This window comes from Thrips palmi, unplaced genomic scaffold, assembly GCF_012932325.1.
Source record: "Thrips palmi isolate BJ-2018 unplaced genomic scaffold, TpBJ-2018v1 HiC_scaffold_18, whole genome shotgun sequence".
NCBI lineage: Eukaryota > Metazoa > Arthropoda > Insecta > Thysanoptera > Thripidae > Thrips > Thrips palmi.
This window is the reverse complement of record NW_023144627.1, coordinates 11,272,669-11,297,181: the sequence shown is the minus strand read 5'-3', so window position 1 is coordinate 11,297,181 and position 24,513 is coordinate 11,272,669. Positions and strand designations below refer to the sequence as shown.

Genomic DNA, 24,513 nt, shown 5'->3' with positions numbered 1-24,513 from the left:
CGGCCCCGCTCGACTTAACCGTTCCCTAAACCATCTTAAACAATGACCTGAATTTGCGCCTTGTTTGCTAGCCGAGCTGGCCGGCCGCCTCCCCTCGGCTCCAGCCTCGGCTCCCTCTCGAGGCGGTTAGACTCCAGACGCCCTCGAGTAGTGCTTCCGACGCGCCCTGGACCCTGCCGGCCCTGCCGGCCCTGCCGGAGCAGTGTTGCCACACAAGTACGCCAAAATTCTCACGACGCGCCAGTGTCGATAGGGTTGCCAACCTCCGGCCGCTTCTCTGTTAATCCTGCCTGCGTGTATGGCAACACAGCCGTCCGAGTGGCCGTCGGTGTCGCCTCGGCCGTCAACACCGTCAACACGTGGCCAGACTGCGGGTTAATAAGTGTGCTCCGGGCACACAAAGCAGCGCGAAGCGGGGCGAGAGGCTGGGCCTCTCAAAGAAGCCTGCCTGTGGCTGCCTGTGGCTGCCTGTGGCCTGTGTGCCGAGCAGGCTCATTGAGTGCGTGAGGGAGGCCGGAGCGTCCGCTCGCCTCCACCGAGGCCACCGCCGAGGAGTGCATAAATGATGCGACGTAAACCGGCGAGGCGCATCTTGAAAAGGCGCCAGGCAAAAGGCCGGGGCCGGTGCGTTCCTTGGGCGTTCCTTGGGCGTTCCAGGGGCGTTCCAGTGGCGTTCCTGGGGCGTTGAAGGGGCGTTGAAGGGGCGTTCCAGTGGCGTTCCTGGGGCGTTGAAGGGGCGTTCCAGTGGCGTTCCTGGGGCGTTGAAGGGGCGTTGAAGGGGCGTTCCTGGGGCGTTTAAGGGGCGTTCCAGGGGCGTTCTTTCGCCGCCTGCAGCTCGCTGTTTGTTTACTCCCGCTGTCCTTTTCGCTCTCGCTCCTCGACCGCCAGCAAGCCGGCACAGCCGGCAGCCACGCATGTCCTCCCGCGACCCCAAACGGACTCTTTTACTAACGAATTTTCGTCTTCTCTGTCTGTTGCAGGGACCAGAACTAGCTCTTCACAGGATTTTATTGGTGAGTAGTTGGTTTCTCGATTTCACCCAAATCAGATTTCCGCTTCATTTCCTTCCAAACGACCCGAATCATGAATATTTTTCTTTCCTCTTTGTTCAGGATTATAATGCTCACGCGGCCATCACGACCTCGAGATGCCTGGCTCGGACCCTGACGAGCCCTGGTGAGTGGAAAAACAACAACAACAACAACAACAACACAACAGCAGCAACAACAACAACAACTACAACCGAGAGCTGCCCTTATTTTTTGTTTTTTGGCAGAGCGAGGTCTTTGACCCGCCGTAGCGGGGCCTAGGCAAAACGTGGCGGTGTGTCGCAGCACGGCGCAGTCCGCTGCTACAGCCCCCCCCCCCTTTTCCCCTCCCCCTCCCCTCCCCGCAGCGTCCCGCTGTGTCGGACAGAGATTCCATTTGATTCTCCGGCAGATGTTAACGGATGCTACGCGATGCTACGCGATGCTACGCGATGCTACGCGATGCTACGCGATGCTACGCGATGCTACGCGATGCTACGCGATGCTACGCGCCCCATCGAGTTTGTTCCCCGTTCTGTTTGGCCGAACCAATTTCCTGTCCCGCTCTTTCTCTCTCTCTCTCTCGCCTTCTCCTTCTCCCTCTGCCTCTCTCTCTTTCCTCAATCGCGCGCGAAGACACGGTGTCACTAGTTGCGCGCGGCGTGATGCGAAATTAAAAATTGAATATCGAATCTCGCGCCATCGTCTCGTGGCCGTGTAGCAATTCGGCGAACACAGCTAAACAGCGAAACAGGGGTAGAGAGATAGAGGGAAAGGGAGAAAGGGTGGGGTGATGGCCTAGCAGGAATACAGATTGACAGCAGACAGACAGACAGGCGGGCTGCGAGGAAGAAGGGAGCGTCTGGCGAGAAGGCCGCCTGCGAGGTAGGCCGCCGCGGTGCAGCAATGCAGGCGAGTTAGCCGCGCGGCCTACCCGGCCAGGCGTTCTGCCCCACAGTGAGCGGTGGAGGCGGACAAAACTCTAGACGCGTTTTGAGCTCCAGTGTCGCTATGGTACTCGAACCGAACGTGTGACCCCACCAATGGATTCCTCTTTGGGAGAGCAATCCATTGGTGCACTGAGAAAAATGTTTTGATGCCGGTACTGAACTTTGTTCGATTGATAAGGCTTTGTCGCAGGTAATAAACGTTTTGGTAACCAGGTAGAAAGAGTTTCGTCGTGAACACTAACCCCTTTTGTATCCGATAAAAATCGTGTTTTGTCTGCACAAACGAACAACTTTGGTCCATCCAATCAAAATCAAAATGATGTACACTATGAAAGTGGTTCGATTGCCGCCAGTTCAGTCGTGGCTACTAAACTACTTTGGACTTAGGTTGGTGTATCGATAGAATAACACAACGCTCGACAGGACTTATGATGAATTTGGCAACACGACGAATGACGTCACTGCTGTCGGGCTGTCAGTCTAGAGGCTACGACATCCCGTCCCTTCTCAGTTGTCACGGTGGCTCAGTTGGTTCCGTGCCTGGAGGCTGGATAGTGAGACGGGTTCGGCGGGGGTTCAACTCCCGGCGATGCGTAACCAGTTTTCTCGCGCACCAATCATTTGAATGGCGAGGGAATGGACTGTGGGTATTGAATACCGGCGGGAAAGACGGATCCGCGGGCTGAGACAATTTTGCCCGACGCTGTTAAAATGATCAATGCAGTCGATCAACCGATCAAACATTGTTCGGTAGTCAGAAATAAACTTGTTTTTTACCCAGCTACTAACTAGGGTCATCGGAGGCCCATTCTGGTTTGTTAATGAGCATCAAGCAGCATCAAAAAACAACTTCGGTACTGGGAACCGAACTGTTTGATTACTTCAAAAGTTACCAAACAGGTTTAGTCGTGGCTACCGAACGTTCGATTCTGGCAACAAAACTTTTCTCTCAGTGTGGGGTCACACGGTCGGTTCGAGTCCCATTTAGCGACTCTGGAGCTCAACACGCGCCTTGAGTTTTTGCCGCCAGCGCCGGTCTCTGGCCCACTGTGTGCTGCCCGGCTCATCGAAACGGGAAACAAGTTGTGTTGCAATCCGGCCGCCCGCCACCGCCACCACGCGCACGGGCTGCAGTGTTATTAGTCGTAGTCGTAATACTGCTGCTGAGGGTCGGGCGGGAGCAACCTCGCGCGGACAAGGTGTGGCGCGGGTTCGAATACCCACCCCGGTCGTTTGTTTCACAGAAGATCCTCGGCTTACACGGTTATGGTGGCCAGCTTGTACGGGCCGGGTGAAGTGCTATACAGGACGGGGAAGCCCCCAGGCGCAACGTGGTGAAAGGCCGAGAGGGGAGGGGGGGGGGGAGGTCCCTGCCCTTAATGAGTTACTCCAATTACCCAGGCCGTGGTGGGGGGTAATGAGCAAGTGCACCTGGGTGGACCCCCTTCCCCCCTCCCCCCAAATGTCCGCACCCTTTGGAAGTGTCAGTCGCGTACGCCGAGAGTGGGAGGGAGACAAAATGCCAACAAACTTTGTGCAGAGTTTAATTCGCTCCGCAGCGAAGCGAATTAGTAAGACGTGTAACATCCTTGTTTCGTTTATAGTGCACTGAGAAAAATGTTTTGATGCCGGTACTGAACTTTGTTCGATTGATAAGGCTTTGTCGCAGGTAATAAACGTTTTGGTAACCAGGTAGAAAGAGTTTCGTCGTGAACACTAACCCCTTTTGTATCCGATAAAAATCGTGTTTTGTCTGCACAAACGAACAACTTTGGTCCATCCAATCAAAATCAAAATGATGTACACTATGAAAGTGGTTCGATTGCCGCCAGTTCAGTCGTGGCTACTAAACTACTTTGGACTTAGGTTGGTGTATCGATAGAATAACACAACGCTCGACAGGACTTATGATGAATTTGGCAACACGACGAATGACGTCACTGCTGTCGGGCTGTCAGTCTAGAGGCTACGACATCCCGTCCCTTCTCAGTTGTCACGGTGGCTCAGTTGGTTCCGTGCCTGGAGGCTGGATAGTGAGACGGGTTCGGCGGGGGTTCAACTCCCGGCGATGCGTAACCAGTTTTCTCGCGCACCAATCATTTGAATGGCGAGGGAATGGACTGTGGGTATTGAATACCGGCGGGAAAGACGGATCCGCGGGCTGAGACAATTTTGCCCGACGCTGTTAAAATGATCAATGCAGTCGATCAACCGATCAAACATTGTTCGGTAGTCAGAAATAAACTTGTTTTTTACCCAGCTACTAACTAGGGTCATCGGAGGCCCATTCTGGTTTGTTAATGAGCATCAAGCAGCATCAAAAAACAACTTCGGTACTGGGAACCGAACTGTTTGATTACTTCAAAAGTTACCAAACAGGTTTAGTCGTGGCTACCGAACGTTCGATTCTGGCAACAAAACTTTTCTCTCAGTGTGTGCCGGGTGATGCATTCCAACGGCGTGTATTTTCCGTGAGAGAGAGAGAGAGAGAGAGAGAGAGAGAGAGAGAGAGAGAGAGAGGGGGCTGAACAACCGAGCACTGCACTTAAAAAATGAATTTGCTGTGGCAACGAAAATGTAGCTTTGGGATAGCAAAAAAAAAGTTGTTTGGTTGTCAGAACGAACACTTTGCTCTCGCGACAAATAATTCGTGAGGAGGACAAACATTTGACTTTTTTCAGTTTTATGATATTTAGTCCTCCTGACGATATCGTTCGTTGTCAGAACGAAATGTTCGTTCTGACAACAAATTGATAAGTACGCCTAACAACCTTTTTTTTTGGCTATCCCAAAATCAACATACATTTTCGTTGCCACAACGAATTCTTTTTTTTTTCTACGTGTGCTTGGGAGAAATGAGGCTGCGGGTGGATTAGTGGAATGGTGGGGGAGTTTGGCGGGAAGTGCAGAGCGCAAGAACGTACGGCCGAGCTGCGAGTCCTGCGGTTCGCGGTCCGCGGCCCGCGGCTCAGTTTGATATCGTTTTCCGACGGCCGCTTGCTGCGCCTTGCTGCGCCTTGCTGCGCCTTGCTGCGCCTTGCTGCGCCTTGCTGCGCCTTGCTGCGCCTTGCTGCGCCTTGCTGCGCCTTGAGGCGCCTTGCTGCGCCTTGCTGCGCCTTGCTGCGCCTTGCTGCGCCTTGAGGCGCCTTGCTGCGCCTTGCTGCGCCTTGCTGCGCCTTGCTGCGCCTTGCTGCGCCTTGCTGCGCCTTGCTGCGCCTTGCTGCGCCTTGCTGCGCCTTGCTGCGCCTTGCTGCGTTTTGCTGCGCGCACCGCCACACCGCGCGGCCGGCGCGGCCCCAGCGCCACAAGCCTGCACAAGCCACAAGCCCCAACTCAACGGCGACGACGTCGCTCGGAAAAAGTAAAATCCTTTCCACGCCCTCCGGAAATTCCGTCTGCAGTGGCGCGGCGGGGACTGCGGGCGGGAACCACGGGAACGGCGGTGCTTGGACTCTTGCTACGGCACTTACCCCCCCCCCTTTTCCAACCCCCCTCCCCCGGCCCCAGGCGCCCCTCGAGCCCCTACTTGCACTCCTGGCCTCGGATCGTACTTGCCCTGTCACGAAGTTGCCCCGACGGAGGACGGCGCGCCTGGCCGGGCGGCGGACTGATTCCGAGGGCCGTTTCTGTCGCCCTGTCCCTCCCGCACCCGTGGGGCGTTCCGCACAGGTGCGAGAGAGACAGAGCGACGGGAAAGACTCTCGGAATCAGTCTGCGTGCGGCTCGGCGTCACAAGGCAGTGTAGCAGTGCATCGCGCTAAAAAAATAACAAAAATGATTTTTGATAATCCACTGTTTGTTTCGAGGAAAGCGTAAGCCCGCTGGAAATGTTTTTGCTGTTTTAACGAGGCGATGTGGCGCCTGGGCGCGTCCCTGTGGTCCCCGTAGTCCCGGCAGTCCCTGTCCCTACGTGCACGGCGTGCCTGGATCCTGCCTATACTGGTTCCTACCAGACGGCCTTTCAGACAGCCATTCGGAGCGAGGCAGCGAGGCAGCCAGAGGGACTACGCTGGAGTCGGCGCTGGACGGCTGGCTCGTCTCCAGTGGCTAGAGCCTCCCCCCCCCCCATCTCTCCCCGACTCCCCCGGGCAGACACGGCAGCGCCCACACAACTTAGTCGAGAACCTCTGGGGGGCGGACGGGAACAGGAAAACATACGGTGTCAGTCCGCGCAGTGTCCTGTGCCGCAGCAATGGAACAACTTTCCAAAGGCGACGTCCGCGCAGGGAAAAAAATCCTGCGTTGTGGTGATCAACTTTGTTCGATTGGCTGAATTCGATAGCTGCAATAGAAAAGTCGATACCTACAGCCAAAAGCTGGTTGCCACGACCGGACACTAAGAGGATAACAAACCCCAGCATAGTTGTCCCCTTATAAGAGTCCGGTCGTAGCAACCAGCTTTTGGTATCGACTTTCTGATTGCAGCTGTCGAACAATGTTGATCACCACAACAGAGAGATTTCTTCCATACGTATGACGGAACGCCATTTCATGGCTTCATGTCCTTGTCTCTCTTTTGCGGAGTGCCGAATGAGTGCGAGAGACGGCGAGAGAGACATCACGAGTTATGCGGAAAAGGGAGGCCGGGGTGGCAAAATAAGGCATGGGTCCCCGCATTTCCGCTGTGACTTCAAAGGCTATCTTGTTAAATATACACAGGGCGCCACATGTAACGCGCTTTGGAAACCGTTCTCGACATTTTTTATGATCCTACGTTTTATCAAAACGAAAAGCGGTTTCCCGGTTGCAGTTCCGGTCCTGCGATTCTCTGTCTTTATTTAGCTAATGGTCGCGTGCAGTGCGTCCAATTTGCGCTGCGCCGGGCCGCGCTGGGCCGGGCTGACTCGGTCGCCGCCTACCCGAGGGGACCGTTCCCCCCCCCCCCCCCCCCGTCTTGCAGGGGGCAGGGCGGGGGCAGGGCGGGGGCAGGGTGGGGGCAGGGTGGGGGCAGGGTGGGGGCGCGTCGCCGTGTTTTATGCATGTGAGCAGGAGTACGAGGAACCGTACTTAGATTCAATATTCAGCATTCGCTGGGGGTAAAGGGGTGAATATTTGGTGTGCGTCTGCTACACAGGGAAAAAGGTAATCCTTGTTAATGCTGCAAGGTCCCGCCCGGACTCCTCTCCCGCTTGTTCATCACGATTGCCTCCATTTTTTATTTTTTTGTTTGGCGGTACTGGTGTCGATTGGACAAGTCGGGCCTGCCGGTGCGCCGAACCCTGCCGAGCCGAGCCGAGCCGCAGGGGCGTCGCCCCCTGCAGAGCGATTCCGAGCGCCGCCTTCGTCTCACTGTCTCTCTCTCACTCACTCTCCCACACCGGTGAAAGAGAGAGACGGGCCGAGAGCTCAGTTGTTCGGACTCAACCCTCTGGCCGGTCTCGAGAGGCCGAAATAAACATTCCAAAGATCTTTGTATTTGTATTTGTATCTATAGTATTTAAAAATGTGTATGAAACAAAATACACTGACCCGAGTGAGCTGGCCGGTGTTGGTACTAGCCGTGCCGAGCTGTGGCCTGCACCGCACGCCGCCGAGCCCGAGCGAGCGCCCCAGGCCGGGCCGAATCGGGAGGCATTGTTGGGCGATACTCCGCGCCGTGGCAGGCGGGGAGGGATTGTCAATGCGAGGAGGAGGTGCCATTGTTTACGCCCGGTGCCGCTGGCGCTGTACCGCGGAGGCATTGTCGAATTCCGCGCAGGCTGCGCCTCATTGCAAGCCAGCCAGCCAGCCACACGCACCAGCCCGCCCCGGCCGCCAGCCCCTATTATATTGTTAGGATACGCGCTTGGTTTCTGGACTCGAGAGTAAAAGCACGCTGACACCTTCATTTGTGTATGGTAGTTTTAAGTATGTTTCAAGTGTGAAGGTATCATCTGCTAAAAAGAGAGGGAAGAGAAGACGCACGGGGTGCGGTGCAAGTCAGAGGAACACAAACCGTTATTCCAATTATCCGGACGAACATGTCGAAGGAGGGCGCCGCCCGGACAGGCGGGCGGGCAGGCAGGCAGGCAGGCAGGCAGGCAGGCAGACAGCCAGGCAGGCAGGCCCGCCCCGGCCCCGCCAGACGGAAGGCCAAGTCCTGTCTCAGGCTGAGCAACGCAGCCATTAGCATGAAGCGACCGATACTGCTGATAAGCAATGCGAGCCAGGCCACAGGCCAGGCCACACCCACTTACCCTCCCACCCCACCCCCACCCCAACGCTTCTCCTCAAGACGAAAACAACACCCCACCGCCCGGCAGGGCCGTGGCTGTGGGCTGCTTACGAAACCGGGGTGATAGTCGCTCGCACTCGGGTCTCCCGTGGGGGTGCGAGAGAGACAGAGCTCGGCGGTGGCGTAGCCAGGCGTAGCTAGCCCACACACTGTAACCCAGCCGGTGTGGTCGGGACGTGCGGCCTGCCTGCCGTGCCGCCGTGCCATCAAGCGTGTATGGTCCAACAGGTATATTTGCACGTCGCGACATACCCGTCAAAAAAACGGAAAACGGACGCCTCGCCGTCAGCGGGGAGGTTAGGCTCTTTCGTTTCTTCTGCCGGGCCATGTCACTGTGTTGCTCATGTTGTGTTTTGTGTTGCAGGGAGCCCCCCGCTCCCCCTCCCCTGCCCGGGCCTGGCAGGCCTGGTCACCATAGGCCCCAGGCCCACGCCCGATGACGCCCGCCGCCCAACACCAAGCAGCTGCTCTGTAATCTCCACTGCCTTACATGGACCCACGGTGAGTTTCGGGGAGTCGGCCATTGGCCAGTCTTTTCTATTCATGGAGCTCGCATTCTGGCGTGGTGTTTCAAATATCGCTGCAGCCTCATTAAATGAGGAGAAATGTCTATCTCAGTGGAGGTTCCGGCGATCACCCGTCTTCTTTTACCTTACTTTGAGAGCGCGAATTCCCGTCGTTGTTTCCTTCGCTCCTTCAACTGGGAACGAGACGACCTGTTTGAACCGTGTTCCGAGACGTACTTTGCGGAAAGTCGTTTGTTGACGTTGAGGTTAAAGTGCCAGTGGCATCGCCCCGCGTCGCCCCGCGTCGCCCGGCGTCGCGCCACCGCACGGCGCACGGCGCGTGGAATTTGAGGTTAGGGGAGTCTGTGGCTTGCGCCTCGCTTGCGCCGGCTGGCGCGAAGCAGAGAGGAGAGGCGATGCGAACCACTGCCAGACTGTGAGGCTGGTCTAGCCTAGTCTACCTTGTCTACCTTGTCTAACGCTCTGCTCGTGTTGTTGCAGGTCGGACATGACAGGAGCAGCAGCGGCGGCAGCAACAGCAGCAGCAGCGGAGGCGGAGGCTGGGGGAGATAGCTCTTGCTTGTGGGGGCTTTTGCCCGGGCTTTCGCGTCAAATCGCGCCCCCGCCGCCCCCACAACTTAGGCGGGCCGGGGACGCGACGAGGGGGAGGGGGAGGCAGGGGGGGAGCAGTGGGGGTGAGTGAGAAGGCCGAGCAGGCGGGGCCCATGCACCATGTCCGAGTGCTCGGAGTCGGTCTCGGAGGAGGAGCGCAGTCTGTTCCGACCCTTCACCAGAGAATCGCTAGCAGCCATCGAGCAGCGAATCGCGGAGCAGGAGGCGCGCCACCGAGAGCTGGAGAGGAAGCGCGCGGAGGGGGAGGTGAGTGGTTCAAGTCGCCACTAATTTTTTACCCATTTTTTGTCTCGAGTGTTGGTTTTTAGCAGTGGTCCGTGACAGGACCTTCCTCACTACCCCTTTACCGTGTTTCCATACGTTTTCAATTTTGAATGGCGCGTTTAGGGGGCGCTCGAACAGCTTCGGTTCATTCTTCTGAATGTGTAGCTAGATGTTGCCTCACTTAATTTTCGCATTTTTTGCATCAGACTGTCCGCGTTGTTTCTTTTTTACCAGTATATATTAACTATCAATATATTCTTGTTCTTTTCTGTCGTAGTTTTCGAAGATTTCCTTACCCTTTCCGCCTTGTCTTTAAAAATTAAGCGTAAAAATGATCATCGATTATTGATTGTAGACTTTGCTTTTTCTTTAAAAAAAAAAATACACCAGAGACATGCCAAGGTTTCGTTTGCTAATGAATTGAAAAGTGAAAATTGAACAAAATTCTACACTTAGCCGTTTTTAGAACGACCCTGACCCGGATCGATTGAATGTACTTACCTTTCTGGTTAGTTTTACCATGGCCTGTGACCCGGCCCCGAAAGGTGAGGCGAGCGTGGGCTGCCGCACGGCGCATCGACCCCGGTTCACTGTAAAAAAAAAATTAAAAAAAAAAACTATTACTGTCGATACTTCCAGCCCATTCCAGCTGGAATGAAACGGTCGCGGATAGCTCTCACCATCCCATTCTACAACGACTTTTTTGTACATTATTAATTTATTGATTATTTTTTTTCCTGTGTTTTGGTTTGCAATTCTTTGCCACCCTGTTTGTGTAGGCATATTCTGTGTGCTCTTCCAACTTGTTCGTAACGTCGCGCGGAGACAAGCGTGTAGCAAAAGAAAGCAAGTTAAAAAGGGACAACAACAACAATAAATACACTTTGCATAACTATGTCCTAACCTTGATTGCCGGCATTTACTTGGTGAATATATTAGCCACATTGCCTGGACCTCTTTTTTTCTCTTTCTCCCTGTGCTGTATATAACCTGGTCAATGACCGCATTAGCTTGTCTCCGAGTGATCGAGCTCTGAACGGCCATGAATATTGGATTGACCGTGTCCCAGGGACGCCGTCCAGGACACTGTCCCCGACATTCATGCACCGCACTTGTAGTTACCTCCTGTGTGTTTTCCCTGACAGGGCTCGACTCTTGTTTCATATTTATTTCACTTTAGCCCCTTTTTCGTTTCCTCAATAAAAACGGAGCAGAAACATTGGAATGGTTCCTTTGGCCGGCGCCTCCCTTGGGGAACCACTTTTGGCCCGACGCCCTGTACCAGGCCAGGACTCCAAGGCTCCGGGACCCCTGGCGCCGTGACAGGCCGGCAGGTCGATAGCGTCGTGATTTGCGCGAGCCTCAATTTGGACAAGACGGCCGTTGTCAGGCAGGCGAGCCGGAGAACACGTTAATGGCTGACCTGCCTGGCGCGCTGCAAAAATAAAGCGTGAAGCAAGCCGAACTGAGGCAAAAGAATGCTCGTCCTAACTAAAAATCCCCACTGGACAAGTTTATGAAAATTGGAAAACGAGACAAGAGTCGAGCCCTTCTTCTTAGTGTTGTGGCGTTCTCCCATATCTCTCCGCTCTGTGTGCGACTGTACTGTCCTCTACTTTTCTCTGTCTATCTTTCCGTGTGCTCTTCGTTTACCTATTCCTACGCTATTTCAGGACGATTTTATGGGTCGGAAGAAATCGAAAAAAGAAGTAAGAGCATGAGACTTTAGCCTTAGTCCCGCATCTGGGCGCTTTGTTGTCTCCCTTGCCTCTTTTTCTTTTCTTTCTTTTTGGAGGGCGGAAGTGAACTTGCTAGTGACTGAGCTCTGGTTTCGCATTTGCAATCAGAAATAGAATTTCATAAACAAAAAAAATAAGTTTTTAAAGTGTCAGTACTTGTCCAGCTGGCAAGTGAGACAGTGTGCGCTCTGGTAATCCTTTCTCACCCGCTTCTCCCTCTAGCTTCTTCCTGTTGGATCGAGCTCACCTTTCCTTCATATTATCTGCATGCGCCTTGGCTACTTTATTTTTATTGTACCTTTCTGTCTTTAGTTGAGTTCATGGCCGAACCTAGATCGGAATTATGCTCTCATACTGATGAAAATTAGTTTTTTCTATTTGTAATTTTATTGTTAAGGTGTTATGGTTTTTAATATTTTGTTCTTTGATTTGTACTAGCTATTATTTCCTCTTTTTATAACTACTAATTGAATATGTGAAGTGAGGCTCTATGATGACTGTGGAGTAGAGAACATCAATGCCACCAACTGCTGCCGCACTCATGCAGCACTTTATTTCTTTCCTTTTTTGTTGTTCTTTTGTTGCTTTTCTCCACAGAACATTCTGACATCTTTACATACCATTTACACACACTTTTTTCGTTTCTGTTTACTTAATTACCACAACTTCTTTTTCTTGCGCAGTTGCCCTGCACTCTAAAAAAAATGCTTCTTAAATTTCATAATCTGGATTTGAAGTTATTTGTAGAACAATGGATCTTAAATTTCATATCCAAAAAGTTCTTAAATTTCATAACTTGCTGTTCTAAACTTTCAGATGTGGTTTATGAAATGTAAGAACTAGTTTATTAATTTTTTAGAATCAATTGGTTTTGAAAATTCACATTTGGTTCTGAATCTCTACAACCAATATTATGAAACATGATAATAGTTTCATTACTGCCCACAAAATGTATAAATAAAAAATAATAATAAATAAAACCTTTATCCCTTTCTTAATGAATATGTTACAAATGATGAAATCTCAGAAAGCTATGATTTCTTTTCACACTCAGTATTATCGCAAATCGTTGCAGCTGGCCAACGGAAATAAGCATTGTACTGTAGTGCAGTCGACGCTGTTAACAGTCAGAGGCGCAGCAGTGCATAAGATCCAGATGCACTTTAGGGAAACTCGGTCGACACGCAGAAACTACTTTGGGGACGAGGATGAAAGAGGAGAAGCGAATTGACATAATACGCCACCCACACGTTCATCGCCCGTCCCTACAGTTAAGAAGATGGAATAACAGCACTCAGTAACACCGCTTTTGGCGAAAACACGTCCTTTTTCCGAGGGTCGCCAAAATAGCTTGTAACTCTTGAACACGAGTGGTGGCTGTTTGGCACCACAAGCAACACTTTAACTGCACTCTACGCACTACGCGCACTAACGGTACATAGCGAAACAAAATTGATGACGCGAACTTGCGGTGACGCGGACGCGAACTGGATACGCTGTGCACAGCACTGGAGACAAAGACACACTAAAAGTGACGCAGTGTCGCCGAAATCCCGTGTGGCCGAGGGATTACGCGACCCCTCGCCGGGCACAGGTAGCTTCGGCTTCGGCCGGCAGGCCGGCGAGCGGTGATTTTCCGTGGAAGCAGCGCCGACTCGGCTCGGGGCGGCTCGGCTCGGCCGGCTCGGGGCGGCTCGGCGCTCGGCTCGGCTTGGCCGGCTCGGCTCGGCTCGGCTCGGCTCGGCCCGGAGGACGGTGGCCGGTCAGGCATTGCAAGGGACGCGATTTGCAGCCTCTTGGGAAATACTACACACAAATTTTGAACATGCATTAACTGGAGCATGCCTGCAAGTACGCTCCAACAAGCGCATGCCCGCCAAGCATGCACTAACTAGTGCATCATGCCATGTACACGCGAACTGAAGCAGACAGCTCTCCATACCTCTCATTAATGTAATAACTGTATGCACTAAAAAGTAGTAGGCATACGCTAGCAAAAGCGTGCTTGCTCCAGTTAGTGCATAAAATGTACGTTTTTCAGTTTGTAGACCGCCCCTAGGACTCCTACCTTAGCGGTTCGGAAAATGTTAACACATGCCGATAAAAATGAAAACTTCACCTCTTTATTAATTTAACCATGAATAAAGGACTAGGCAGCAGGACTAAACGGTTTAAAATTTCAGAACCTTGCTCTAAAATCGGCTAGCGTTATAAACTTTCAAAGCGAAAATCTAGATTTTAAGAACCAGAGTTATAAGTCACTCTGTTCTAAAAGTTTATAACCAGTTAATCTTAAAATCCATAACCCAAATCTTAGGTTTCATAACACGATCTTAAATTTTATACGAAGGTTATAAAAATTGAGGTTTAGAACGTGATTATGAAATTTTAGACTCCTTTGGATATGAAATTTCATAATTTTTTTTAGAGTGTGGCCTCACACACATGTCTGAATACTGTGTCTTGAGCTTGGTTGTTTTCATTGTGTTTTGGGATGATGGAATAATGTTGTTTTTTAGTTTCTTTAGCGTAAGTCTTGGTCCTTCCAAATGAAACTTGTCACTTGACTGGATGAGGTGGAGTAGAAACGACTCGAGTCTCATTTGGAGTGGACAGTTTGCACGACCAACACAATTATTCGACTAACCCTTGCATGCCTTCCATTGAGATTCACTTTTGGAGCCCGAGTAGGGGAATGCACTAGGTCGTTCGTATCGTAGGAACATTAGCCAGAGGCTCCGGACCGGACGGCATTCCGGACCAAAGCGGCCAGAGACGGACGGAATGGTAATTTAAACTTCGGCAGTGTAACGCCATCCCTCTCTTTCCGAAAGATTCCAAACGCCCGAATGCCGTCTAAACGGACCGCTGATGATAGCAAACTTGTTACCGTAGCAACCTAGATAGAGTCCACACTACCAAGCCCCCAACCAGTTGGCGTCGGCGAGGCAAACCAGCCCGGACTCGGAGCCCTTTGAATGGTCCCAGACAGCCTCGCGTGCCTCCTCGGACGTTCGATATTAATCCGGTCATCTCGGTCCCTGGGGCATGGTGACGATGTGGCGACCCTAGCTCCAGCCGGTCCCACCCTAGCCCCACCCAGCCCCGGCCGGCTCCGGGCTGCTCCGGGCTGGCCCACGCACGACACGGAGCCTAATCGGCTCCGTTTCGTGTCGAACAAGGCCTGCTGTGCGTTTCCCTTCGCTAACCCGCGCCCGGTCGTTGTTAACGCTCATTCCAAAGTCACTTCAAAAGTCAGGAAATTTTCGTTGGCGTACTGCGAAATGCGTAAAACTGTGCCCACAAAAAATTAAATTGAACAGATCAACTTTTTTGACAGAGTATTTACAGAACCGGCTCGGCGCCGGTCACTAAAGGGGGTGTCGAATATATTTGCGTTAGTGCGCGGGCACGCATGCTCCCACGTCCACACACACCCACACACACCCACACACACACTCACAGCGCTGAGGTGCTTGGGATCGATTCCCCCTCCACTCCCCGAGGCCCCGGGGCCCCAGGGCCGCAGTGTGGAGCAGGGCACGCGACGAGTGCACGCGCCCCTAAAGCCCCCTTCTTTTCCCGTATTCATCACGGGAAAAACGAATTGGTGGTGGTGACCAAGTTGCCGCGTTGTTGCCGCTCTCCCTGACCAAGGACACACCCTGGGCGCGTTTCGGCGATTCGCTGTTGCACGGCCTCCGGGACGATGTTGCCGACAGCGAGGAACGGGAGACGAGAGTCTCGCGAATTGGTTTCTGGCGGGTACGGTTTCCTTGGCGGCGTCACGCGGCGCGGCGTCGTGTATCGTTATGCCTAGCGTGGCGCGCGGCTGTTGAGAAGGGCGCCGCACCACCCCGCGCCGCACCACCCCACGCCGCACCACGACACCACGCCGCGCCACCACGCCGCGCCACCACGCCGCGCCACCGCGCCGCGCCACGCCACCACGCCGCGCCCAGAGACAGCCAGCAAAGCGTGTGAACTGGCGTTGGCATTGCCAGGCGGCGCCCAGCCGTTTATTAAAACAGAATCGCCCCTGCAAAGCAGGTCGCGAATGAAAGAAAAGAGAAAGCATGCTGCTTTCCTTCTGTCTGTGGTGAGAGTGAGTGAGACGCGCCGTGAATAATTACCCTCGGCTGCGGCCAGCCGGTCCCAGCACGCCCCGAAAGGGATCCGAGAGGGACCCGAAAGGAACCCGAAAGGGACCCGAAAGGGCGCATCAAAGTCGGACCAAAAGAAATTAAAGTCCCTTCCGGTGAATATATCGGAGTCGTCTTTATTGCTGGCTTGGTATACGACTCATAAAACCATGTTGCCTCTCCGCGGCCCTCCACGGCCCTCCACTGGCTCGGCCCCCGACCCACCCCGACCCACCCCGACCCACCCCGACCCGTCGCGACCCGTCTCGAGCCGCCTCGACCCGCCGCGACCCAGCGTGACCTACCGCGACGCTTCCGGGCGGCACACCTAAAGGCACCCACCCCAAAGCCCGCCGCCACCTATAACTGTATGGCCGGGCTGATGCGAGGCACTGCCCTTAATGCCTAGCCGCTGAGGGCTGGATCGCTGAAACAGGGCTTGATTACGACGACTGCCCGCCCCACCCCGCTCCGCACTGCCCCGCCCCGCCCTGCCCCGCGGCGACCAGCCACCCCCCGACCCAGCTTCCACGCACTGACGCATCCCGGCGCCGCCCCGCCAGGCAGGCAGCCACCGCCAGCGCGCCGTGCCGCTGTGTGCCGCCAGGCTGGCAGCCTGGAAACCGGCCCGAACCGGCTCCCCCTCCGACCCGCCAGCCCCCCAGCCCGGCAGCCGCCGCCGAGCCGGCGCCCGCCGCATAGGCAACCCGCGTGACTCCCCCACCCCCTCCCACCCCCTTCGGCCGCTGTGACCGTGCAGCTCCCTGCAGGCCGGAAAGCACGCCGCCGTTTTTCAGCCCATCGACTCCCTTCGGCAATGCGGCCACCCGACCGTGCAAGTGGACGAAGTGGATCCAGCGCGTCCTTGGAATTAATCTCACTTAGTGGCGGCGGTGGCCGAGGCGGCCGAGGCGGCCGTCAAAGGCTGCCAGGCCCATGCACGCGCCACCGAGCCGCGCCGCGCCGAGCGAAGCGCTACCCCCTCGAGGGCACAACTCATCATGTTAACTGGGGCGTACACAGTTTTTGACCGCACGCGACGAGCACACAACACGTTGCCAGCATTTGCCGCCAGGCCCATCCGGGCCCGTCCGGGGCCGTCCATCCGGCGATGAGTAATGACCTTGTAACGTAGGATTTGATGAATTAGGTAGGTTGCTAGAAAACTACAGCTTAAAAGATGGTTTTAGAACAGTATTTCTTTTGTAGCCAGTGAGGTAAACATTGTTTATTCGTAGACCTCTTTTGAAATTCTTCTTAGTCAACGATCCTTTCAAAGTGCGCTGACAACTTTCGCACCAAAACACCCTTTTTTTAAAATCAGGCCTGGTGCTAAATGTGCCCGAAGTTTGTTCGACAGCAAAATGCTGCGACGTTAGGAGAAGCACCAACCTGATGGAATCGAGAGTGTAATGAGGCCAATATTGAAATCACACAGCCAACAGAAGCATGCCACTAAAATTGAAACAAGCACAAAAACTTTGGATGATGTTCGTGGGTGAGGGTTTGGCCAGCTTTGGCTAACGCGGCTGCTGCTTGCAGGTGCGGTACGAGGACTCGGACGAGGACGAAGGTCCACAGCCGGATGCGACGCTGGAGCAGGGCGCACCAATACCTGTGAGGATGCACGGCAGCTTCCCTGCCGAGCTGGCCTCCACGCCACTGGAAGACATCGACACCTACTACCACAACCAGCGGGTAAGAGACGCCCCTCCTCCTCCTTGGGGCCAACAACGTTGTGAAGGAGACGAAATTCACTGCTATCGGGCTAAATCAGACTGGAGCCCCGAAATGGCGCCGGGGGCGTCCTTGCTCTGCAGATTGGCAGCCTTGGGGACCAAGCGATCAAATCCCTCTGTCTATCCGCCATTTCGTCCTCTTCCTTGACGTGGCGTGGCGTGGCGGCTCTGCCAAGGTCGGCCTCGGTGTCCCGTATGAATAGGCCAGCCAGGCGCGCCACGGGCGCCCTGGGCTTGGCAGCCAAGCCTTGGAGCCCCTATCAAGGCCGGGCTGCCCCAGAAATAAGAGGGATCGGGTTGACTTCCCTAAGGTTAGGCTGCCTTATGAATGAGGACAGCCTTGCAGACACACAGCACTATGACCTTTCGGTCCGGAGCCGCACCGTGCTCCATTGAGAAGCAGGGAGGCTGTGACGTCATCTCGGACCGAGAAGGTGGTGGGGGCTGCGGAGGGGTGGGGGCTGTAACGACCCCTCCCCCATTGCAGAGGGAGGGGCTCCACGCGGCTCTACGCGTACGCATGCACCGCCCCGACACCGAGCCGTGCACCAATCTAACCACCGCTTGCCTTTTTTTCAGACATTCGTGGTCATCAGCAAAGGGAAGGACATCTTTCGCTTCTCTGCGACGGATGCCCTGTGGATCTTGGACCCGTTCAACCCCATCCGCAGGGTGGCCATCTACATCCTCGTGCACCCACTCTTCTCTCTGTTCATCATCACCACCATCCTCACAAACTGTATACTGATGATAATGCCCAGCTCACCAAAAGTCGAATCAACAGAGTACGCATTCCACTTAGTATTACATCCGAATTACAACCCTAGAACAAACAAGAACTAATTATTTTCTGGGGTGAAAGTATTGTTTGGAGTACTATCTGGTTTCAATGTTTTGAAAAATATCATAATTTCTTTTCCACAATGAGAAAACTAATATTTAACAATTTAAGAAAAAAAGATTTTATTACACCCGTTTTATTATTTGGGATTTTGGTACCGCGCTCATATTCTGAGTTCTGTGTACATAAAATAGGAATTTGATCAGTTACTGGACATCCATTGCATTTTGCAAATTCACTTAGACTTTGTGTAGTATTGTCTGATACGTATTATTCTTGTGGAAATGTAGTGCTTTTTGAAAAGCATAAGATGGCAATTGGTGGAATTTTTTGTAAGTGTTTACCGTGTAGCCATCCTTAATTGCCTTAGCTGAAGGGTGTATTATTAAGTGAGCAGTTATGGTTAGAGCGTGAGGAAAAATTCATACCATCGCTGTGCGTCTCGAGTCATGAGACGGCTGGTGATATTGTAAATTGGTACGCAATTCCCAGCGTAGTAAAACAAGACTAAAATAGATAGTTTTCTCGAATTTTTCCTCATGAACTATATAGTATTCTGAATCATATAGTACATAGTATTTCTCCAGAGTGAGTGGTTACGTTTTTCACGTAGAATGATAGTATCAAACCCAGGTCATAGAAACAAGTGACGTTTATACAGTATACATCTAACTGTAGTCTCTCTTTGTCCAGCTGTGTAGCAGCGGTTGACTGTAGTTGGTGTATTGGTGTGCGAATAACTTTGTTGCTGTGGGCATTTTCTTTCAGAGTAATATTTACCGGCATCTACACATTTGAATCAGCCGTAAAGGTGATGGCCAGAGGATTCATCCTACAGCCGTTCACCTACCTTAGAGATGCATGGAACTGGTTGGACTTCATTGTCATAGTTTTAGCGTAAGTACATGTGTGTAGTACGTCCCCCATGGGTAGATGTCATGAAAGGGTTCAAACAGGTACTTTCCGTTCAATTTCGTTGTTTACGCAAACCTCATGTAATGTCCGGCCTTGCAAAACAAAACCTAATATAAAGTTGTAGAGATGTTAAATGTGGCTCTTTTAGTTGAAGTTTTTTGAAACACACTGCAGTGAAAACGACGTTAACCCAACAGAATATTTATTTCCCGGTTGGTTGGTTCTAGTGAATATCCTCCAGTTCATCCCATCTCAATACTGCCAGAAAATTATTCTTTAACCAATAACTTTTTCATCAAAAGTAGGAACATAGCAGCCCAAAATAATGTCGAGGCACACCAGTAGCTGTAACGTAAAACTACATGTATAGAATAGATACTGGGCTTTGTTAATATAACGCTGAGATTTCTTATTTATTACCTTGCAATTAGATTTCTCAGAAGGCTATAAAACCTTTTTAAAAAAGATCCATTGTTTTACTGCAGCCTTTTGTCGCAGAAAGTCGATGTCTGTTTTGTTAGATATTTTCCTGTGGCCACACTTGTACATTTAGACCAATGAGAACCAGTTTTGTACCTTTCTTAGATAATTGTAGTTACATTAGATAGTTTTTTTTATCAAACACTTTTCGAATCTTCTACACGTTCCGAATTATAGATGTGGGGTGTAGCTTGTAGAAAAACGGAGTTTAGCTTCCTTTTTCCAACAAATCTGGCGCTCCAAACAGTGGATTCATAATGAAATGACACTGAGGCCATTTTACGCCTGTCTTTCGCCCATGTCGTGTCCACCAAATCCGATAGCTGGGCGGGCTGCCCCGTATTGGTTTATCGATTTCCCGTTACCTGTTGCCCCCAGGCTGGCTCAGCGGTCTCTTATGCTGTGATTCGCCCTTGTACTAAAAAGTAGCTTGGTACCAATGAAATTTCTGTCTCAAGACTGTCAAACACACCGTAAACAGAAGTCTTGAAATTAACTTGCTCATATAATTAAAAGGAATTAGGTAGTTTCCCTTAGTCTAATTTTTTTATTGTAAAGTTTCCTTCACTGTTATCCTTAGGTGTGTGAACGGATCTCTAGATTAGATGGACGTTTATTTAGAACTGTGCTTGACTAATTTGTGCGTTTTTGCAGTTATATCACGATGGGAATCGACTTAGGAAACCTGGCAGCGTTGAGAACTTTCCGAGTGTTGCGAGCTCTCAAAACGGTGGCCATTGTACCGGGTTAGTTACTGGAACGTTTTTGAACAACGTCATCGAACACAGACGAACAAAGGGCAAGGAACAATGCTTGAATTGTGTGTTGCAGGTCTCAAAACTATCGTGGGTGCTGTGATAGAATCAGTGAAAAATCTCCGGGATGTAATCATTCTGACCATGTTTTCACTGTCTGTATTTGCGCTAATGGGCCTGCAAATCTACATGGGTGTGCTCACTCAAAAATGTATAAGAAATTTTCCCAGTGATGGATCTGCAGGCCCACTAACACACGAGAACTGGTTCGCTCACGCTAGTAACAAAAGTAAGTGTTCCCCCACTTTAGTTGCCTTCGTATCAGTCGAATTATAAATTCATTATGAACCCTTTTTCAGCAAATTGGGAATGTAACGACGAGGATGCTCGGGACTGCCCGCTGTGCGGGAACTCGTCCGGCGCCGGGATGTGTGAACCAGGCTACACGTGCATCCAGGGGTTTGGCTCGAATCCTAACTACGGCTACACGAGCTTCGACACCTTTGGCTGGGCGCTTCTGTCTGCCTTTAGACTCATGACGCAGGACTACTGGGAAAACCTGTACCAGCTGGTCCTGCGCTCGGCCGGGCCCTGGCACATGCTGTTCTTCATTGTCATCATCTTTCTCGGCTCCTTCTACCTCGTCAACTTGATCCTCGCTATCGTCGCCATGTCGTACGACGAATTGCAGAAGAAAGCGGAAGAGGAAGAAGCAGCCGAAGAGGAGGCGATCAGGGTGAGTGGCTTGTGCGATAGTGCGGGGCGGTGCGTGTTCGACAGCGTGTAACGACCTTGACTGTGCAGGAAGCTGAAGAGGCCGCCCAAGCCAAGGAGACGAGAAGAGTGAACCGCGCCGCCGCCCACGATGCGAGAGTGCACGCCGCCGCCGAGGCGGTAGCGGCAGCAGAAGCCGCGGCAGAGGCGGAGGCTGCAGGCAGCGTCGCCAAGTCGCCTTCGGGTAAGACACCGATTTGCCGAAAACAAAACAAAACTCTCAACCACACTTACCTGACCTTTCTCTCCTGCAGCGTTCTCTTGTCAGAGCTACGAGCTGTTCGTGGGCCAGGAGAAGGGCAACATGGACGATAACAACAAGGAGAAGATGAGCATCCGGTCGGACGACTGTGCCGAATCGCTGAGTGAACACCACACCCGAGTGGGCCAAACCAAGTCGCGGAAGATGAGCGCAGTGAGTACTCGAGCAGGCGGGAAGCGAGAAGGCGCGGGTGGTTTCAGTATGAGCACAATGTGGCCCGATAAACCGGAGGTAACTAGAGCACTTAGATTTTGAAATTTGTCTGTATAGTTTCGTTCGACCAATCTCGGAAACAAGACTGGCTGTTCCCGAAAAGTTTGAACTCGCTGGCCTTGTGCGACCGCCTTGAGCCTTACGCGGGCTTCCGCTTGTTAGTATGGACATGGATCCACGGCTGGGACTACAGCTACTCCATTCAATGGCTTCCAATTCGAAACGAATACTCGCTTCGCAGTCATTCGTAGCTTGTTCATTATGCTGTTTAAATAATGTGCGCGTGTTAAAATTGCTTGGATGTACAAGCATATTTGCCGCCATCTTGCCCGAAATGTTAGTTAAAAATACTGCCCCTACCTACTAGGCAGTACTTACTGTAACGTCTGCCAAAGAAATGTTCCCACAGGAAGTAGAGGGCCTCACTCATACTATGTAAATAAAGTCCTTTGTACCAAATGACCACATCTGTTTGTTTTCACCTGCACCGGTTTTTTGTAGATAGGCACTTGAGGTTTTGGGGGGCTGCCGTAAAAATCCAGCAAATCAGTCTTTTCTTTTGGGTTTTCCACTGGCAAACAATCCAAATAAGGAAAAGAATTAGAAGAGATAAAACGTTGCATCGTATTGCGCTTGTAGGTAGTAAAATAAATTGTTAGAAGATTCAATACACATTTTCACACTCATCCTCCTTGACGTTCTGTAATTTTGTCGGTTTGTCTGCACTTTCCATGTTTTCCTTCACCTTTATTCCATCAATATTATTTTTGTGTGATTGCGTCTTCTCTAGATGCTTTTGTCTCTCCAGTATCGCTCACCAACTAAACAAGACTTTCGTTTTGCTTACCAGGATAGCCTCACTGAGGTACGTTTAAATATAAGAGACGTAATTACTATTTCCGGAGGATGCTTGCTTTACCTTGAACAGAGATAGTTATTTATTGCACATACATTTGGGAAAACATTTCTACCACAAGAGATTTGCAATCTGGTCAAATTACGTTAAACAGTAGAGATGCTTCCCCATGCAAGTCCCAATTAAAAACTGTGTCAATATATTCTTATAAAGTCCTTCATTTACAATATTTAAGAAATTATTTGACTTCTTGATAGAGCAAGCAAAACTCGGCATTTAAATACTATGATAAAATTTTCGTTAAATATTTTTCATTGTAGAACAACTTTTAATTATTACGGTGTGGTGTCCAAAGCCACATCAAAATAACCTGGTCATTTGTGGTCAAAAAGTGGACGGCGGCAGCAATCTCGAACGTTCTCCATGTAAAGTGTATCGCCCATGATTATGATTGACTGAGCCAACTATGTACATATTCACTTGCGTTCACGTTGTTTAGACCTGACCATGCCGTATCATGCACAGGCATTTGTGAAGCCATATTTTCTGTGTCGCATGCTTTGACGTTCTTAGTGGTAGTGCGTAACCATTGTGTATATACGCGGAAGCTTTCGTAACTACGGCTACACTAGTTTTTGAACGACTAACAGCTGAGAATATGCATTCTCCGAGCCTAGTGTGAGCAATGCCCCAGCCAGACTGCGGTGCAAGTCCTTTGTAAAAACGAAACAAACATATGGAATATTCCTTTCGAGTATGTCGCACTGGTTGCCCCCTTTGGTGGTAGAGCGAGATCATCACGACTTTGTAACTTGCAGGCGAGTCTGAGTCTTCCGGGGTCGCCGTTCAACATCCGGCGAGCCTCCAGGAGCTCCCACCAGTTCGCTATGCGGAACCCCCCTCGCGCTGGTCGCTGGGGCGGGGACCGAAAGCCACTGGTGCTCAACACGTACCTGGACGCACAGGTAAGAACAGGGTTTCCATTAATTTGGTGGTAGGCAACCTGCCGCCCGGTGGGTAGGTAACCTGCTTCCCAGTGGGTGGGTAAGGCAACTGTCGACCAGCGAGTACGCAATCCGCCGTCCAGTGGGTGGGCAACTTGCCGCCCAGTGGGTAGGCAACCCGCTGCCCAGTGGAAAGGGAACGTGCGGTCCAGTGGGTGTGCAACATTTGGCTAAGCGTGTGGGCAGCGCATTGGCTCCTGCGTGAATGACTCACAGCTTCCAGAATGTCTTACCCCTTCTTTGCCTCCAGGAGCACCTGCCGTACGCCGACGACTCGAATGCGGTGACGCCCATGTCGGAGGAGAACGGTGCCATCGTGGTGCCCATGTACTACACCAACCTGGGGTCGCGGCACTCGTCCTACACGTCGCACGCCTCGAGGCTGTCGTATACGTCCCACGGCGACCTGCTGGGCGCGCTGGGCGGCAAGCAGCCCACCAAGGAGAGCCGCTTGCGGTCCCGGTCGTCGCGAGCCTCACAGGCCACGCCGTCGCAGGCCACGCCGGTCGTGTCCCAGCAGCCGCAGTCCCTGGTGCAAACTGCCTACCGAGAATATGTGAGTCGAGAGCTCCTTTGCAATCGCTGCAAGCGTATTCCTGCACTGTTGTCAAGACTGTGTCGTGAATCACGCTAACGTTTCTTTGCCATCGAAAAACTTTGGAAAGTCGACTTTTGCTTCACGGAGTGATTCCTTTCTTGTGCCTCCAGGAGCCGTCCGCAGACCTGGGTGAGGAGCAGCGCTCCAAACTTCAGGACAACCCCTTCATAGACTCGAGCCAGGTCCAAAACATAGTGAATATGAAAGGTAATTTTCTTACCCAGTCAAAGCTACGAGTACAGATCCCATTCTGGTTCGTTTGAACTTCATATTTTTTTTTTTAAATTTCAGATGTAATGGCGTTAAATGACATCATAGAACAATCACACGGTCGACAGTCACGGCAAAGTGACCAAGCAGGTAATTTGTAGTAAGAAACTGGCCTCACCTCATGGAGACCTTGTCAAGTTATATAATTGTTTCTGTGAAAGGAACATAGATTCAAAAGAGAGTCTGAGAAGCCGATTGTTTTAAGTGCAGCTATAATCAACCACCCTTTTCAAATATATAAAAAAGCAGGACGTCAAAATCAAGCCGTTTGAACAGACGCTATTTAACCCTAGGGCATGGCATGTTGCAAATACAATAGTCACGTGTACA

General features: G+C 51.8%; 1 protein-coding gene across 9 annotated transcripts in view; it reads left to right on the top strand.

The window, feature by feature from the left end:
* Positions 1-24,513, top strand: part of LOC117645352 (sodium channel protein para) — a 50,174-nt gene that overhangs the window by 13,514 nt on the left and 12,147 nt on the right. For 2 of the 9 annotated variants that reach the window (XM_034385465.1, XM_034385464.1), the window contains exons 3-20: positions 981-1,013; positions 1,113-1,176; positions 8,557-8,693; positions 9,200-9,577; positions 11,269-11,304; positions 17,019-17,174; positions 17,795-18,000; positions 18,825-18,953; positions 20,106-20,197; positions 20,283-20,495; positions 20,566-20,942; positions 21,011-21,164; positions 21,235-21,395; positions 22,246-22,320; positions 23,130-23,276; positions 23,566-23,871; positions 24,024-24,120; positions 24,205-24,273. In XM_034385465.1, the coding sequence (XP_034241356.1) occupies positions 9,431-9,577; positions 11,269-11,304; positions 17,019-17,174; positions 17,795-18,000; positions 18,825-18,953; positions 20,106-20,197; positions 20,283-20,495; positions 20,566-20,942; positions 21,011-21,164; positions 21,235-21,395; positions 22,246-22,320; positions 23,130-23,276; positions 23,566-23,871; positions 24,024-24,120; positions 24,205-24,273 (2,365 nt within the window). In that variant the 5' untranslated portion in view covers positions 981-1,013; positions 1,113-1,176; positions 8,557-8,693; positions 9,200-9,430. Of the gene's footprint in view, positions 1-980; positions 1,014-1,112; positions 1,177-8,556; positions 8,694-9,199; positions 9,578-11,268; positions 11,305-17,018; positions 17,175-17,794; positions 18,001-18,824; positions 18,954-20,105; positions 20,198-20,282; positions 20,496-20,565; positions 20,943-21,010; positions 21,165-21,234; positions 21,396-22,245; positions 22,321-23,129; positions 23,277-23,565; positions 23,872-24,023; positions 24,121-24,204; positions 24,274-24,513 lie in introns of those variants that run through there. The other 7 variants (XM_034385468.1, XM_034385467.1, XM_034385473.1 and 4 more) reach the window with 6 other exon arrangements.